General features: G+C 45.9%; 2 protein-coding genes across 4 annotated transcripts; one reads left to right on the top strand and one right to left on the bottom strand.

The window, feature by feature from the left end:
• Positions 1–9,745: 9,745 nt before the first annotated feature.
• Positions 9,746–16,651, top strand: LOC100193771 (uncharacterized). 2 transcript variants are annotated; one of them, XR_002263909.3, is made up of 2 exons: positions 9,746–14,878; positions 16,475–16,651. XR_002263909.3 is itself a non-coding variant. In NM_001328518.1 (2 exon segments), a coding segment is annotated over 1 exon segment (1,509 nt). In that variant the 5' UTR covers positions 9,972–10,235; the 3' UTR covers positions 11,745–11,747; positions 16,475–16,626.
• On the bottom strand, positions 15,113–16,176 carry LOC100275965 (uncharacterized). Of its 2 annotated transcripts, none has more exons than XM_020541995.3 (2): positions 15,531–16,176; positions 15,113–15,438 (listed from the first exon to the last, which is right to left on the bottom strand). In XM_020541995.3, exon 1 carries the CDS (start codon positions 15,755–15,757, stop codon positions 15,533–15,535), a length of 225 nt encoding a protein of 74 aa, XP_020397584.1. In that variant the 5' UTR covers positions 15,758–16,176; the 3' UTR covers positions 15,113–15,438; positions 15,531–15,532. The 2 variants fall into 2 exon arrangements, with proteins under 2 accessions (XP_020397584.1, NP_001315448.1); NM_001328519.1 differs by having other exon boundaries at positions 15,158–15,451; positions 15,531–15,808.
• Positions 16,652–18,694: the final 2,043 nt, after the last annotated feature.

Genomic DNA, 18,694 nt, shown 5'->3' on the forward strand with positions numbered 1-18,694 from the left:
CATTTTGGACCACGTTTGCACCACTTGTTTTGTTTTTGCAAAACCTTTTGTAAATCCATTTCAAAGATCTTTTGCAAATAGTCAAAGGTACATGAATAAGAGTTTGCAAAGCATTTTCAAGATTTGAAATTGTCTCCCCCTATTTCAAATGCTTTTCCTTTGACTAAACAAAACTCCCCCTAAAAGAGATCCACCTCTTAGTGTTCAAGAGGGTTTTGATATACCATTTTTGAAATACTACTTTCTCCCCCTTTTGAACACAATAGGATACCAAATGATAAAGACTTTTGGAAAGCACTAAGTTTTTGAATTTGGTGGTGGTGGTGCGGTCCTTTTGCTTTGGGCTCATTTCTCCCCCTTTTTGGCATGAATCGCCAAAAACGGAATCATTAGAGCCCTTGAAGTGCAATCTTCCCCTTTGGTCATAAATAAGTGAGTTAAGATTATACCAAAGACGAAGTCCTTTTGCGTTTGAGCTTTTACTCTCTCCCCCAAGGATGAAGTCCTTTTCCTTGATGCTCATTTCTCCCCCAAAGAAGAGAGAGTTGCTCGGAGTGGTGGCGAAGTATGAGTTACGGAGTGGAAGCCTTTGTCTTCGCCGAAGACTCCAATTCCCTTTCAATATACCTATGACTTGGTTTGAAATAAACTTGAAAACACATTAGTCATAGCATATAAAAGAGATATGATCAAAGGTATTCAAAAGAGCTATGTGTGCAAGCTTAGCAAAAGAAATTTCTAGAATCAAGAATATTGAGCTCATGCCTAAGTCTGGTAAAAGATTGTTCATCAAGTGGCTTGGTAAAGATATCGGCTAATTGATCTTTAGTATTAATGTAAGAAATCTCGATATCCCCCTTTTGTTGGTGATCCCTAAGAAAATGATACCGAATGGCTATGTGCTTAGTGCGGCTATGCTCGACGGGATTGTCGGCCATTTTAATTGCACTCTCATTATCACATAGCAAAGGGACTTTGGTTAATTTGTAACCGTAGTCCCGCAGGGTTTGCCTCATCCAAAGCAATTGCACGCAACAGTGACCTGCGGCAATATACTCAGCTTCGGCGGTGGAAAGAGCGACCGAATTTTGCTTCTTTGAAGCCCATGACACCAAGGATCTTCCCAAGAACTGGCAAGTCCCCGATGTGCTCTTCCTATTGATTTTGCACCCCGCCCAATCGGCATCCGAATAACCAAGTAAATCAAATGTGGATCCCCGAGGGTACCAAAGCCCAAACTTAGGTGTATAAGCCAAATATCTCAAGATTCGTTTTACGGCCGTAAGGTGGGATTCCTTAGGGTCGGATTGGAATCTTGCACACATGCAAACGGAAAGCATAATGTCCGGTCGAGATGCACATAAATAAAGCAATGAACCAATCATCGACCGGTATACCTTTTGATCCACGGACTTACCTCCCGTGTCGAGATCGAGATGCCCATTAGTTCCCATGGGTGTCTTGATGGGTTTGGCATCCTTCATCCCAAACTTAGCAAGAATGTCTTGAGTGTACTTCGTTTGGCTAATGAAGGTGCCCTCTTGGAGTTGCTTGACTTGGAATCCTAGAAAATACTTCAACTCCCCCATCATCGACATCTCGAATTTCTGTGTCATGATCCTACTAAACTCTTCACATGTAGACTCGTTAGTAGACCCAAATATAATATCATCAACATAAATTTGGCATACAAACAAGTCATTTTCAAGAGTTTTAGTAAAGAGTGTAGGATCGGCCTTGCCAACTTTGAAGCCATTAGCAATAAGGAAATCTCTTAGGCATTCATACCATGCTCTTGGGGCTTGCTTGAGCCCATAAAGCGCCTTAGAGAGCCTATAGACATGGTTAGGGTACTCACTGTCTTCAAAGCCGGGAGGTTGCTCAACATAGACCTCTTCCTTGATCGGTCCATTGAGGAAGGCACTTTTCACGTCCATTTGATAGAGCTTAAAGCCATGGTAAGTAGCATAGGCCAATAATATGCGAATTGACTCAAGCCTAGCTACGGGTGCATAGGTTTCACCAAAATCCAAACCTTCGACTTGTGAATACCCTTTGGCCACGAGTCGAGCTTTGTTCCTTGTCACCACACCATGCTCATCTTGCTTGTTGCGGAAGACCCATTTGGTTCCTACAACATTTTGGTTAGGACGTGGAACTAAATGCCATACCTCGTTCCTCGTGAAATTGTTGAGCTCCTCTTGCATTGCCACCACCCAATCCGAATCTTGGAGAGCTTCCTCTACCCTGTGTGGCTCAATAGAGGAAACAAAAGAGTAATGTTCACAAAAGTGAGCAACCCGAGATCGAGTAGTTACCCCCTTATGAATGTCGCCGAGGATGGTGTCGACGGGGTGATCTCGTTGGATTGCTTGGTGGACTCTTGGGTGTGGCGGTCTTGGTTCTTCCTCATCCTCCTTTTCTTGATCATTTGTATCTCCCCCTTGATCATTGCTATCATCTTGAGGTGGCTCGTCTTCTTGATTTTGCTCTTCATCATTTTGAGCCTCATCCTCATTTTGAGTTGGTGGAGATGCTTGCATGGAGGAGGATGGTTGATCTTGTGTACTTGGAGGCTCTTCGGATTCCTTAGGACACACATCCCCGACGGACATGTTCCTTTGCGCGATGCATGGAGCCTGTTCTTCACCTATCTCATCAAGATCAACTTGCTCTACTTGAGAGCCGTTAGTTTCATCAAACACAACGTCACAAGAGACTTCAACTAGTCCAGTGGACTTGTTAAAGACCCTATATGCCCTTGTGTTTGAGTCATAACCAAGTAAAAAACCTTCTACAGTTTTAGGAGCAAATTTAGATTTTCTTCCTCTTTTAATAAGAATGAAGCATTTGCTACCAAAAACTCTAAAATATGAAATGTTGGGCTTTTTACCGGTTAGGAGTTCATATGATGTCTTCTTGAGGATTCGGTGAAGATATAATCGGTTGATGGCGTAGCAGGCGGTGTTGACCGCCTCGGCCCAAAACCGGTCCGGTGTCTTGTACTCATCAAGCATGGTTCTTGCCATGTCCAATAGAGTTCGATTCTTCCTCTCCACTACACCGTTTTGTTGTGGCGTGTAGGGAGAAGAGAACTCATGCTTGATGCCCTCCTCCTCAAGGAAGCTTTCAATTTGAGAGTTCTTGAACTCCGTCCCGTTGTCGCTTCTTATTTTCTTGATCCTTAAGCCGAACTCATTTTGAGCTCGTCTCAAGAATCCCTTTAAGGTCTCTTGGGTTTGAGATTTTTCCTGTAAAAAGAATACCCAAGTGAAGCGAGAATAATCATCCACAATAACAAGACAATACTTACTCCCGCCGATGCTTATGTAAGCAATCGGGCCGAATAGATCCATGTGGAGTAGCTCAAGCGGCCTGTCGGTCGTCATGATGTTCTTGTGTGGATGATTGACTCCAACTTGCTTCCCTGCCTGGCATGCGCTACAAATCCTGTCTTTCTCAAAATGAACATTTGTTAATCCTAAAATGTGCTCTCCCTTTAGAAGCTTATGAAGATTCTTCATCCCAACATGGGCTAGTCGGCGATGCCATAGCCAACCCATATTAGTCTTAGCAACTAAGCAAGTGTCGAGTTCAGCTCTATTAAAATCTACCAAGTATAGCTGACCCTCTAACACTCCCTTAAATGCTATTGAATCATTACTTCTTCTAAAGACAGTGACACCTACATCAGTGAATAGACAGTTGTAGCCCATTTGACATAATTGGGATACGGAAAGCAAATTGTAATCTAAAGAATCTACAAGAAAAACATTGGAAATAGAATGGTCAGGAGATATAGCAATTTTACCAAGTCCTTTGACCAAACCTTGATTTCCATCCCCGAATGTGATAGCTCGTTGGGGATCTTGGTTTTTCTCATATGAGGAGAACATCCTTTTCTCCCCGGTCATGTGGTTTGTGCACCCGCTATCGAGTATCCAACTTGACCCCCCGGATGCATAAACCTACAAAACAAATTTAGTTCTTGACTTTAGGTACCCAAACTGTTTTGGGTCCTTTGGCATTAGATACAAGAACTTTGGGTACCCAAACACAAGTCTTGGAATCCTTGTGTTTGCCCCCAACAAATTTGGCAACTACTTTGCCGGATTTGCTAGTAAGCACATAAGATGCATCAAAAGTTTTAAATGAAATGGCATGATCATTTGATGCATTAGGAATTTTCTTCTTAGGCAACTTAGCATGGGTTGGTTGCCTAGAGCTAGATGTCTCACCCTTATACATATAAGCATGATTAGGGCCAGAGTGAGACTTCCTAGAATGAATCTTTCTAATTTTGCTCTCAGGATAGCCGGCAGGGTACAAAATGTAACCCTCGTTATCCTGAGGCATGGGAGCCTTGCCCTTAACAAAGTTAGATAAGTTCTTTGGAGGGGCATTAAGTTTGACATTGTCTCCCCTTTGGAAGCCAATGCCATCCTTGATGCCAGGGCGTCTCCCATTATAGAGCATGCTTCTAGCCAATTTAAATTTTTCATTTTCTAAGTCATGCTCTCTAATCTTAGCATTTAGTTGAGCTATGTGACCATTTTGTTTTTTAATTAAGGCTAGGTGATCATGGATAGCATCAACATTAATATCTCTACATCTAGTACAAATGGAAATATGCTCAACATTAGATGTAGAGGGTTTGCAAGATTTTAGTTCAACAACCTTAGCATGCAACATATCATTTTTAGTTCTAAGGTCGGAAATAGTAGTATTGCAAACATCAAAATCCTTAGCCTTAGCAATTAGTTTCTCATTCTCATTTCTAAGGCTAGCAATGGAAACATTTAACTCATCAACCCTAGCAAGCAAATCAACATTATCATTTCTAGGATCAATGCAAACATGAGAATCTACCTTAGTAATTAATTTAGCATTTTCATTTCTAAGGTTGGCAATAGTGTCATGGCACATGCTTAGCTCACTAGATAATTTGTTACATTTTTCTACTTCTAGAGCATAAGCATTTTTAACCTTAACATGTTTCTTATTCTCCTTGATTAGGAAGTCCTCTTGGGAGTCCAAGAGATCATCCTTTTCATGGATGGCACTAATTAGTTCATTTAATTTTTCCTTTTGTTCCATGTTAAGGTTAGCAAAAAGAATGCGCAAGTTATCCTCCTCATTTTTATCATCATCCTCATCACTAGATGTTTCATATTTAGTGGAGGACCTTGATTTTACCTTCTTTTTGCCGTCCTTGGCCATGAGACACTTGTGGCCGACGTTGGGGAAGAGAAGGCCTTTGGTGACGGCGATGTTGGCGGCGTCCTCGTCGTCGGAGGAGTCGCTTGAGCTTTCGTCGGAGTCCCACTCCCGACAAACATGGGCATCGCCGCCCTTCTTCTTGTAATACTTCTTCTTCTCCTTTCTTCTTCCCTTCTTGTCGTCGCCCCTGTCACTGTCACTAGACATAGGACATTTTGCAATAAAGTGACCGGGCTTACCACACTTGTAGCAAACCTTTTTGGAACGGGGTTTGTAGTCCTTCCCCTTCCGTTGCTTGAGAATTTGCCGAAAGCTTTTGATGATTAGGGCCATCTCCTCGTTGTCGAGCTTGGAGGCGTCAATTGGTTGTCTACTTGGTGTAGACTCCTCCTTCTTCTCCTCCGTTGCCTTGAAGGCCACCGGTTGCGCCTCGGAGGTGGAAGGCTCGTCAAGCTCGTTGATCTTCTTGGAGCCCTTAATCATGCATTCAAAACTCACAAAATTCCCGATAACTTCCTCGGGGGTCATTAGTGGATATCTAGGATTCCCACGAATTAATTGTACTTGAGTGGGGTTAAGGAAAATAAGAGCTCTTAGAATAACCTTAACCACTTCGTGGTCATCCCATTTTGTGCTCCCGAGGTTGCGCACTTGGTTCACCAAGGTCTTGAGCCGGTTGTACATGTCTTGTGGCTCCTCCCCTTGGCGAAGACGGAAGCGACCGAGCTCCCCCTCGATCGTTTCCCGCTTGGTGATCTTGGTGAGTTCATCACCCTCGTGCGCCGTCTTGAGTAGGTCCCAAATCTCCTTGGCGTTCTTCAATCCTTGTACTTTGTTGTATTCCTCCTTGCTTAGGGAGGCAAGGAGGATGGTTGCGGCTTGGGAGTTGAAGTGCTCGATTTGGGCCACTTCGTCCGTGTCATAGTCCTCATCCCCTATTGATGGTACCTGTACACCATACTCAACAACATCCCATATTCTTTTGTGGAGAGAGGTTAGATGAAATCGCATTAAATTACTCCACATAGCATAATCTTCACCATTAAAAGTTGGTGGTTTGCCTAATGGGACGGAAAGTAAAGGTGTATGTTTAGGAATGCGAGGGTAGCGTAGGGGGATCTTACTATACTTCTTGCGCTCTTGGCGCTTAGAAGTGACGGAGGGCGCATCGGAGTCGGAGGTAGAAGTTGATGAAGTGTCGGTCTCGTAGTAGACCACCTTCCTCATCCTCTTGTGCTTATCGCCTTTCCGATGCGGCTTGTGGGAAGAAGATTTTTCCTTCTTCTCTTTGTGGTGAGAAGAAGATTTCTTCTCCTTCCCTTTGTTGGAGGAGCTCTTCTTCTTCTCCCTCCTTTTGGTGCGGGACTCTTCCGATGAAGTGCTCCCGTAGCTTGTAGTGGGCTTTTCGCCGGTCTCCATCTCCTTCTTGGTGTGATCTCCCGACATCACTTCGAGCGGTTAGGCTCTAATGAAGCACCGGGCTCTGATACCAATTGATAGTCGCCTAGAGGGGGGGTGAATAGGGCGAAACTGAAATTTACAAAAATAATCACAACTACAAGCCGGGTTAGCGTTAGAAATATAAACGAGTCCGCGAGAGAGGGCGCAAAACAAATCCCAAGCAAATAAGGAGAGTGACACGCGGATTTGTTTTACCGAGGTTCGGTTCTCGCAAACCTACTCCCCGTTGAGGAGGCCACAAAGGCCGGGTCTCTTTCAACCCTTCCCTCTCTCAAACGGTCCCTCGGACCGAGTGAGCTTTCCTTCTTCTCAATCAACCGGGAACAAAATTTCCCCGCAAGGGCCACCACACAATCGGTGCCTCTTGCCTCGGTTACAATCGAGTGTTGATCACAAGAGCACAAGAGAAAGAAAGAATGCGATCCAAGCGCAAGAGCTCAAAAGAACACGGCAAATCACTCTCACTAGTCACTAGGGTTTTGTGTGGAATTGGAGAGGATTTGATCTCTTTGAATGTGTCTAGAATTGAATGCCTAGCTCTTGTAAGTGGTTGAGAAGTGGAAAACTTGGATGCAATGAATGGTGGGGTGGTTGGGGTATTTATAGCCCCAACCACCAAAAGTGACCGTTGCTGGCAGCCTCTGTTCGATGGCGCACCGGACAGTCCGGTGCACACCGGACAGTCCGGTGCCTCTGCCACGTCACCATTGCCGTTGGATTTCGACCGTTGGAGCTTCTGACTTGTGGGCCCGCCTGGGTGTCCGGTGCACACCGGACATGTACTGTTTGATGTCCGGTGCACCGGTATGGGCGACTCTGACTTCTGCGCGCGCTGCGCGCGCATTTAATGCACCGCAGGGAGCCGTTGGCGCCGCAGGGAGCCGTTGCTCCGCTGGCACACCGGACAGTCCGGTGCACACCGGACAGTCCGGTGAATTATAGCGGAGCGGCTGCCGCGCGAACCCGAGGCTGGCGAGTTCAGGAGGCCGAGCTTCCTTGGAGCACCGGACATGTCCGGTGCACACCGGACAGTCCGGTGAATTATAGCGCGCCGGCTTCCGAGAATTCCCGAGAGTGAAGAGTTGGAGTCTGAGTCCCCTGGTGCACCGGACAGGTACTGTTCACTGTCCGGTGGCACACCGGACAGTCCGGTGCGCCAGACCAGGGGTGCCCTCGGTTGCCCCTTTGCTCCTTTATTGAATCCAAAACTTGGTCTTTTTATTGGCTGAGTGTGAACCTTTTACACCTGTATAATCTATACACTTGGGCAAACTAGTTAGTCCAAAGATTTGTGTTGGGCAATTCAACCACCAAAATTATATAGGAACTAGGTGTAAGCCTAATTCCCTTTCAATCACCGTTCTCCGGCATACCAAGATGGTTGCCTTCGTCGGGACCCCCTAGATCGACGTGGAAACATTCACGACTTGGGCCGCAGTCCTCGTCGTCGAGGCTGCGGCTACCGTCGGAATAGTCGGAAAGGCAGTAGCCGCATGCGACCATAAAGTCCCGCATGGCACTGGGGTTACCAAGTCCGGAGAAATCCCAACTAAAGTCGGGCTCATCATCTTCCTCGGAACCCGAGGGCCCGTAGGTCGAGACGGTCGTCAGCCGGTCCCAGGGTGACCACATACGATACCCCAGAGGGTTTGGACTCGCCTCTATGAGAGCGTCCACCAAAGCGAAGTCGCTTGGTGGATCGAGGCTGAATCCAAAAGGCACGAGATGGGAATCGGTCGGTACCTAACAATGGCGGCTGTGCCATTTCCAGCACAAGGGAGTAAGTCGACCAGCAGGCGAGGGTGCAGATGAACGGTGACTGGAGCAGCGCCGGGAGACGGGCGGCGCGGCGGGGCAAAAGAAAAGAGTGAGAAGGAAGAAGACACTGACCCCGGGAAAGAGAGACGTTGCAGGTATATGGGCTCCAAACGAAGACCGTGAACGGGAACCAACCTTTTTTATTTTAGTCTTTTTTGCGTTTTTTTCATAACTATATCATTTATAGTTTCATTTTAAAAAATGACTCCAACCTCGGCGTCATCATCGGCGCCGAGGTAACGCACAGCGACGTCAGTATTATTGGCGCCAACTTTTCCTACATAGCAGGCGATGTGGCATTTCTGGTGGAAACCATTTTTTGTTCAAAAATTCGATTGTGTTAGCCTTCGTTATTATTGAAAATAGTCGTTCATGTCTATTTTCGACAAAAATAGGGGTTGTGTGGCCATTGATCATTAACCAGAGGCTCGTACACCTCACACCACATATGTTTCCTTGTCATAGATCACATTCTTGGATTTCTGTTGGAGACCATTTCTTGGTCAAAAATCTGTAGGTATTAGCCTTCGGTATTATTGAAAATGGTCGTTCATGGCTATTTTCGTCAAAAATGGAGGTTGTGTGGCCATTGATCATTGACCAGATGTTTGTACACCTCACCGCACACATGTTTCCTTGCGATAGATCACATTCTTGGATTTCTAGTGCAGACCATTTCTTGGTCAAAAATCCGTACGTGTTAGCCTTCGGTATTATTGAAAATGGTCGTTCATGGCTATTTTCGATAAAAATGAGGGTTGTGTGACCATTGATCATCGACCAGAGGCTCATACACCTCACCGACATATGTTTCCTTGCCATAGATCACATTCTTGGATTTCTGGTGGAGAAGATTTCTTGGTCAAAAATCCATAGGTGTTAGCCTTCGGTATTATTGAAAATAGTCGTTCATGGCTATTTTTAACAAAAATGAGGGTTGTGTGGTCATTGATCATCGACCAGAGACTCATACACCTCACCCCACATATGTTTCCTTGCCATGGACAATGGTCACACAATCCAGGTACGACAAGATCTATGACGTCGACCCCTGAGACTTGCCACATCGTCTGTCACGTAGAAATAGTTGACGCCAATTATATCGGCGCCACTATGCGTTACCTCGGCGTAAATGATGATGACGTCGAGGTTGAGATCCATTTTTTGAAATGAATATGTAAATGATATAATTGTGCAAAAAAAAACTCAAAAAAGCTAAAATGCAAAAAAAAAAAAAGTTGGGAACGGGAACGGAAGGAAGGCCACGACCGAAAGGAAGAAATTGCTAATGGTGTTCAGTGGAGTCCAATGCCATATCTTTAAAGTCTCGACCATTATAGTACCGTGTTTGCAATTGGCGCCTGGCGGTGCCGTGCGTGCGAAGCCCATTAAAGCCGGTGCCATGCTTGCAAAAATCTAATTGAAGAGAGTCTAATGTTGGGGGTTGCATGAATAAAAAAAACTCGTTTATTCCCCAACCATCCTCTCTTCCTCGCCGCAAAGCCCCTAAACCTCCACCTCCAACGGCGGCGCTTCCCCCTCTCCGCCGTCTCCTGGCCCTCCGCGGCCACCGACGCCTCCTCTCCACACCCGCCGCCTCATCCAACAACCGCCTTTCCCCAGAGGCCGTGCTCTACAACATCCACAGCCTCTCCAAGGACCCCTCCCAAGCGCTCGCCGTCTTCCGCCGCTCCGTCGCCGCCGGCCAGCCAGTTGGCTCCGCGGCATACAACCTCATGCTCCGCACCCTCGCCTCCCACCCCTCTGCGCAGCGCCATTTCTGGCCCTTCCTCCGCGAGATGCAGGAGGCTGGCCACTCCGTCGACCAGGGCACCTACCTCGCTGCTCTCGCCTCCTTCAAGAAGGCCAGTCTCACCGCCGACTATGCCTCCCTCACCGCGCATTACGACAAGTTCCGGAAAGGTGCCAAGTCCGCCACCGCGGCGGCGGAGGCGGTCCGGGACCACGACGCCGCGGGCCTCGATAGCAGGCTCTCCGCCATCGGTCTCCTTCCGCTTACGGAGACCTCCGTCACCACGGTGCTCCGAGAGCTGAGGGAGCATCCGATTAAGGCTCTCGCCTTCTTCAGATGGGCTGGGCGGCAGCAGGGGTACACGCACAGCTCCGTGGCCTACAATGCCATGGCAAGGGTGCTCGGCAGGGAGGAGTCAGTGCCGGAGTTTTGGGACTTGATCCGGGAAACAAAGGCTGCTGGGATGCACGTCGATATCGACACTTACCTCAAGCTGTCCAGGAACTTCCAGAGGCGCCACATGGTCCGGGAGGCTGTGGAGCTATATGAGCTCATGATGGATGGCCCTTTCAAGCCAGCACAGCAGGATGGACCCATCATCATCAGGCGCATCTCGATGGGGCCGTCGCCAGATCTTGAGCTTGTCAATCGGGTTGTCAACAAGTTTGAGGCTGTCTGGGGCGTCAAGACCAAGGAGTTGCTTGATGGGGTCCATAGGGCGCTTACACGTAATGGGATGTTCGATGAGGCTGCAGAGATTGTGCAAACAATGAAGGCCCAAGGCCACCAGCCGGACAATGTTACATATAGCCAGTTGGTGTATGGTCTTTGCAAGGCTGACAAGCTGGAGGATGCTCGCAAGGTGCTCGATGAAATGGAGGCTGAAGGGTGTGTCCCAGATTTGAAGACTTGGACCCTGTTGATCCATGGTTGCTGTTTAGCTGGGGATGTGGATAGAGCTGTGCAATACTTAACCGAGATGATCGAAAAGGGCTTGGACGCAGATGCCAATTTGCTGGATGTGATATTGAAAGGTCTATGTAGCCATGAAAAGGTCGAAGAGGCTTACTCTTTCTTTATTGAGATGGTGGATAAGACTGAGTTGAGGCCTTGGCAAGGCACTTGCCAGCATCTAATTAATGACTTGCTGAGGGTAAACAAACTTGAGGAGGCACTGTCTCTTCTGAAGACAATGAAAACCTGCAAGTTCCCACCTTTCGCCGATCCATTCCCTCCTTACATTGCCAAGTATGGAACGGTTGAAGATGCAAGGAACTTTTTCAAGGCCATGACAGTGAATACTTCTCCAGAACCTGTTGCCTACCTGCATGTTCTCAAGTTGTTCTTTGCGGAGGGAAGATATTCTGAAGCTCAAGATCTACTGTATGGATGCCCTAATCACATCCGCAAGCACCCCGATGTCATTAAACTGTTTGGATCAATAAAAGTTGAGAGTGCCTCTGCTTCTAGATTGGGTTCAAGCAAGCAATAGTTGGTGAGATTATGATGAACCCTTAGGTTTGCATGCTAGCTAGCTTTATGTTTTTAAGTAGCCTTGGTATTGGGTACTTTTAACAAATGATCCATCTTTTAATGATATATGGTTCAACTAAGTCGAATTTCAGTATATGCCACTCCCAGCCCATAATCTGCTGGCATATTCCCCTATAACTTAGCTTCAGAGGAAGGTGCCAACTGGCACGTCCTTGAAACTGTTGTTTTTCGTCATTGTTCCTACTTGCTAGTATCGTTGCAACTATGCTGATGGATTTTCCTTCAAAATGCATCAAAGCATTTGCTAAGAGTTTGAACACCATGTTTGTTATACTGGCGATTATCAATGTCAGGAGCTCTGAAATGCAAGTGCTTTGACAAATAAGATTATATGATCGCATCCACCAGCAGCATTTCTTAATATTGCTACTTGCCTCAAATATTTGATCTGGTGTGATGTCTGATGCATTTTAACATGACAATTTTACTGAAAATAAAAATTCTGTGGAGTTACAGCTCTGCGTGTCCAGAACCTTGGCAGGTGCTGTATGCTTTAATGATATTTGATTTATTGGAGTATCCATATGAGCATGTCAAGACTCTTCAACTTGGAGAAATTTGCTATTATGGAGATCCTCACGTGCGGCTTCGACGTTTTGGAGGCGTAGGCGAGGAATTAGCTAATATGGAAAAGCAGGGAATAGACCACCCGCTAAAACGAACAAGAACACTCTATTACTTGGTAACCTCTTTGATTAAAACCATGAATACTCACGTCGTCTACATCCGTTACCTCTCTCCTAGCAGCCGTTATTCTTTTCTCCTCTTCTCTTCCTACGCAAATTTCTCTGGAATGCAGCAGTCGTCTTCCTCGTCCTTGCAACAGCCGCTAGCCCAAGCTCCATAGCCGTTCCTCCCTGCGCGCGCGTCTCTATCTTTCTCCCTGCTGTGTTCTCTCTCCAGCATCCAGCTTCTCCTACGCACGGCTCTAGCTCCACGCTCGCCCTCTCTAGTTCTCCCACGGGAGCACGCCTGCCGGAGCTTCTTCCTCTCCCTGCTCGCCAGCGTTCGGACTGCGGCCTCCTTCTCTTGCTCCGGCGTCGAGCTCCTTCCCTGCCGCGGCATTGCTGCTCCAGCCGCGCCGCTCCTCTCTCCTTCCCCCATCTCTCTCCAGCCGTGCGCCCTCCCTGCTCCCTAGAGCTTCCTTGCCGCGCCCAAGATTCCTCCATGGCTGCACGCTCCTCCTTGCTCGCTCCTCCTTCGGCTCGTCCCTCTCTCTGCTTGCAGCGTCCGGCCGAGCGTCCCTGCGTGCCGCGGTTCCTCGCCTGTATCCCTCCCCTGTGGCCACGCCTGGTTCTCTGCTTCCTCTGCCAAGTCCGGCCGGAGCTCTTTCCCTGCTCGGATTTCGCTCAAGCTCACGCTCCGCTCGTCCATGGCGTGTCCCCATGGCTGTGGCCGCGATGGTCGGGGCCGGCCGTCGTGTGCCCTGCAGCGCGCCCAGGCACACTCTCTGCGATGATCTTGCTCGTGGAAAGTGCCAGAGACAGCGGAATCACCATTGCCCCAGCGCCGGTGGCAGCCATGCCCTTCCCGTACCATTCATGGTAATCAAGCAGCCGTTTCTCTGACCAGTCATGTATCGCCCCAAGAACACTCAAGAGCACAGCCGTTTCTCTGACCAGTCATGTATCGCCACAAGAACACTCGAGAGCACCTGGGCGTACACCGGGTCGCGGTGCTCCTGCTTCGCGTCGGCTGCCACATCACCGAGCATCGTGAGTGCGGCGCCGGCGAGGTCCGGCTCGATCTGCCCGGTGGCCACGTACTGCTGGAAGAGCACCCAAGCGCGTGGAACGATGCGGTGCCGGGACCCGCGCGCATGGTAGGCGGCCGGAGTAGCGACGACGGCGTCCTCGTCAGCTTACTGGCTCCGCCGCCGTGCCCGTCCCCCCGCCGTTTCTGAAGCGAGGAGAAGGAGAGAAGAGAGAGAAGGGACAAGACGGGAAAGCAGCGAGCACTCACGGCGCTGGGACGGCGGCTGTCTCAACGGTCCTAATCGTTGTTCACTACGGGTAATAGCGTGGTCATGTCCATTTTGAAGTGTGGGTTGTCCTCTAGTTTTCCATAATAGAGAATCCCTCGCCTACGCATCCAAATCGTCGAAGCCGCATCTGAAGACATCCATAATGGCAAATTTCTCCTTCAACTTGTAGCTCCTACAGCTTTCTCCAATTTTTTTTTGATCAGTGCAGTTTTTTTCTTATCTAATCATGGAGTTGGCTAATAATTAGAAGAAAATGTATGCTTGATGCCATGGCTTTCAAGTCGCCTCGTCGCCAGGTCATTGATGGTGACCGATTAGGCAAATAATCACGATTAGGACGTCGACCAGGCTGATTAATCGGTGACAGGTCGGCCACCTAGTCGTCCTAAACTTCCTGTACTAATCAGGACATATATAATTATATATAGTTATATACACTATAGTGTATTGTTATATACTATATAATATACTTCAAACAGCAGTAGGTAATCAAAACTACAGCAGCATTTAACTCAAACTCAAACAGCAGTAATCAAAACTACAGCAGTAATCAAAGTACCAACTCAAACAGCAGTAGCTATTTAGCAGTACTCAAAGTATCAAACAGCATTACAGCAGAGTAGCAATCACCTTGAGTAGCACCTCAAACGAAACTAATGCAAACTCTACTCAAAGTCTCAAACACAAACGAATGCAAACTGCACTCAAAGTCTCAAACCATGACGTGGGCGATCAGCAAACTGAATGCTTGATCCATGGTGTACTACTTCTGTACTGCACTCAAATCAAAGCTTGATCAGGGACAGGGATCACGGTACCTTTAGATGAGGTGCTCATCTTCCTCAGGTCTTGATCATAGAGGAGTCGCCGAAGTTGTTCAGATTGAAGTTGCCGGTGTTTCTTGATCAGGGAGGCGCCAGCGCCACCGGAGTTGGTCAGGGAGGAGGAGCAGCCGGCTTTTTTCTTAGGGAGGAGGAATGGAGGAAACGCCAGGAAACAAAAGAAGCAGCAGCCGGCCAGCCAGGAAGTAGAAGAGAGAGAGATGAAATAAGGAAAGGAATTTGGGATTTGGAAAGCCAGCCAATCAGGTAATCAGTTCCTTTAATAACCCAAATCAATAGGGCGCCATAATGGAAACAATGCGCCATTTTTTTTGGACCCAGACAGAGTCAGGTGACTTTCCATATTCCTGGCCGAGTAGCTACCAAACTGGACGATTAGTTATGATTAGGTGACGAGTACTCGGACGATTGGACGATAAGGCATCCTAATCGGGTCGGAGTCCCTAATTGAGTTCATGCAAAGGACGATTAATCGGACAATTTGAAAACCTTGCTCGATGCTTTACTATTCCGATTTCCAAATAGAAGCAAATTAACTAGCAGTAAAACTATAGGCCTATTTGGTTTGCTGCATAAATTTCCACACTTTGCCTAACTTTTTCTGCCTAAGGTTAGTTCTTCAATTCGAACGACTAACCTTAGGCAAAGTGTGTCACAGTTAGCCGTGAACCAAACATGCCCATATATACATCATTGTTGCAAATAATATCGCCACAAAATTACACATCTCCTCATAACCACATTACTTTCTTATTCTTAGCAAGGATGCCATGGTAACTTCACTCCGCATCCGCAAATATCCAAGGCTGCAAGCAGCACCTGTTATTTGAATTAGGACTTATAGACTATACAGAGACAAGCATAAGTATATAGTATCAACTTCTTGAACTATTGACACCTTTAGGTAGAAGGTTGGTACATGGTTGTGCTCTTCTGGAGTGCCCAAGCCTTGTGCTTCAGCTTGATGAAGTCCGAAGCTATTGTATCCACATCCTTATTCTTGTCATTTTTCGTCCCATAGCCATACCCACCGGTTCCTGGTTCCTTCATGGCATTAGCTTGGTTATCCTGAAATTTAACGTGTTTCCACTGGGCTTGGGAACGAGGGGGCTGGGCTTGAGACATTGGTCCTTGCTTAAGGTATTGAGAAAATGGAAGTGACAATTGTAGGTTGGTATGCAGCTGTGGTGTTTTCTTGCCTTCTTTTATAGGCACAATGGATATTTACTTCAGAAAGATTATTATTTTTAGATAATCAAGCATCCGATTCTCCTCTTTTGAAGAATTGCCTTGTTCTCTTTCTTCATTCAAATTTTGTTAGGCTTCACATGACTCTAAGTGTCATCTCTTTACTACTAGTAGCAGTTCAGCACTTCAGCTGATTTTGATGGCTAGGGTGTTATTTTGTTTGATTGTAAGGTTAGTTCCCAATAAGTTTCTTCTCTTTTAAGAGAAGGCGCCAAGTTATGCTGTGGGTTAAAGATTTATATGTTTTTGTGTGTGTGGTCAAATGTAAATAATGAGAAAAACATGGCGTTTGGTTTTTATTTGTTTTCTAGTGCCAATTTTTTTGGTCCTTATAATGCTCTGGGACTTGGATTTGTGTTACTGGGGAAAGCATTTCTAGCATGTTTCCCTGTAAATCAGCTTAGAAGCCTTTGTGTGTTTTAAGGCATGCATAATTCACAGCTTTCTAGCATATCCATCACGAAGAAAGATGCTGCAAGTACTATTTTGCGCACCGTATTTCTTTATGAAAAGTTATTCTCGTTTGATTGAATATGATTCTCTTTTATCTTTTTTTCTCTTTCAGAGTGAATAATCGGATGCTTTTTCTTGCAGAAGCGAAAATGATGGGACTTGGTAGATACATACGTATACGTATCATATTAAATTGTATGAGTGGCCCTCAAGGTTTGAAGGAGTTTGGCCAGGCATGATGTAGATTGGTAACAGAAAGCACTTGTATGGAGTATACCATTGTGTCTCTTCTTTGGAAGATGCTGCTTCCCTTGTGCAGTGTGCACTGACCAATATCTGCAGTTGAGCATCTCAAATTGTAGCTTTATTTCTGACTAAAACTGCAAAAGGCTAGATTTCATCGAACAAGATCATTTTCTGATCATTTGGGAACTGATGCCAAACAAAATTGCCGGTATGTTAGCCTGGCCATAATATCTGAGCCCGAAGCCCGAAATCCAAAACACCAAGCCCGAACACGTTTAAAGCCTGATATCCAAAACGTGATGGGCTTTTGTGGGTATCAAAACTTAAAACCTGAACTTATAATTTGGGTCTATTCGGGTAGTAAGCCATGGTACCGAATTAAGCCCGAAACAAATTTCACATGTAGACTCCCAATCAATTTAGAGCCCGGGTAGGGCCTGTTTGGTCCTGTGATTAGTCCTTTCCTATCATTTTAGTCTTATTTAGTTTTTAAATTGTCAGTTAATGATATTAAAACATAGACTAAATTGATCTAGTCTCTAGTCCATCAAAGTGTGACTAAAAAGGACTAAATCATATTAATTTCATCTTTTGACTCTCATTTATTTCAGCTGTACTAATCATGGGAGAATGATAAAGAGCATTTTGGTCTTCTTATAAGTCCTGCAACCAAATAAAGTAAGGACTAAATCACTAAACTTTAGTTCTTAGACTAAACTTCAGTCTCTAGACTAAAGTAACCAAATAAGCCCTTAAAATTTCATTCCAACCCGTACACTACTCTCATCTTCATATTTGGTTTTTTCATTTGTACGATACAGTTCAATAATCATTGTTCTTCTCTTTATTAATATTTTTATTCTGTATAAATCATGGTTGGTCATTTTCCTCTAAATTTTTGGAAAAGTTATCTTTAGACTTGTCAAACGATGATATTGAGTTTATCCCTTTCGCAGTTCCAATCATTCAAAGTACGTCACTTGTACATGGGTGTGGCGGGCAAATGATTTTTATGTTGTGATTGCCGCGCTAAATAGGCTATAGAGAGTGCACAAGAGGTCCTTAAGTCTAGGGACTAAATAGAGGTATTTAGGAAGTTGGTATATTTGATTACCTTATTTAAGAAATTGTTAAATGATGATTTTAGTTAATAACACCCTAAACTAATTTTAGGAAATCCTTTTGGGAACTAGTGAAGATGCTCAGGGTTTGATTGGTTGGGTGCATGAAGGCATGAAGCGTAGTCAAAGTCCGATTGGTTGGGTGCATGAAGTGTAGCCAGGTTCTCCACCAAGGTTTACAAAAATGGTCGGTTTTGGCGGTAAACTTCTCGGTTTACTGAAACCGCGTGCCTTCGGTTTCGGGTTTTTATCGGATTAATTCGAAATTTTGCTCCAAATTTAAACTTCTATGAAAAAGCGTAAAAATAGGGGAAAATACGATAAAATCTACATCTCATGAGTAATCTGATATTCAAGATATTCAAATTTATTCTAGTTTAGACCATTAAAAAATAAAAATTGTTTAGACCCGCTACCAAACCTGTTAGATAAAAATAAAAAACCTTCCCCCCTTCCCCTAACTTTCCCCACCCCTCTTGCCCTCTGCCTCCAGCACCCGCTCGCTTCATCTACGAAATCGTGGTTGTTGTCGCTAAATCCGCCCGACGTACGCGGTTTACCGTCGGTTTGACGCCAGATCCTAGTCGGAGGGGAGCGACTAACCGTTCACCAACCACGCTCCTAGCTCCAGCCGGTTTGCGTGACTGCGCTGGAGGTAAACCGCCCCTTACCCACGATTTCTTGCTAATAGCATCGGTAAGCCATGTTTTAGTACTGAGAAACTGGTTTTAATGCCCACAATAGTTTCTAGTTTTCGTATTTAGTGCTATATGTGAAGATGATTTATGTATGTTAGATGTTATATGTGAAGATGATTTATTGTAAGATGCTAGTTATACATTGGTATTGTTAATGTGTAGACATACTTGCATTATTTTTGCCACATCTGTAGGAGACATGTCAGATGGAGATAGAGATAAAGATGGAGAAAGAGATAGAGTATGGCAGCATGGAGAGAAGGTCGGTGCAGGTTTTAAGTGCAAGTATTGTAGAG

This window comes from Zea mays, chromosome 8 (assembly GCF_902167145.1).
Source record: "Zea mays cultivar B73 chromosome 8, Zm-B73-REFERENCE-NAM-5.0, whole genome shotgun sequence".
Lineage (NCBI taxonomy): Eukaryota > Viridiplantae > Streptophyta > Magnoliopsida > Poales > Poaceae > Zea > Zea mays.

Coding starts and splice junctions, on each gene's coding strand:
- LOC100275965 (XM_020541995.3), bottom strand. CDS start 15,757: ATGTCTCAAGCCCAGCCCCCTCGTTCCCAAGCCCAGTGGAAACACGTT.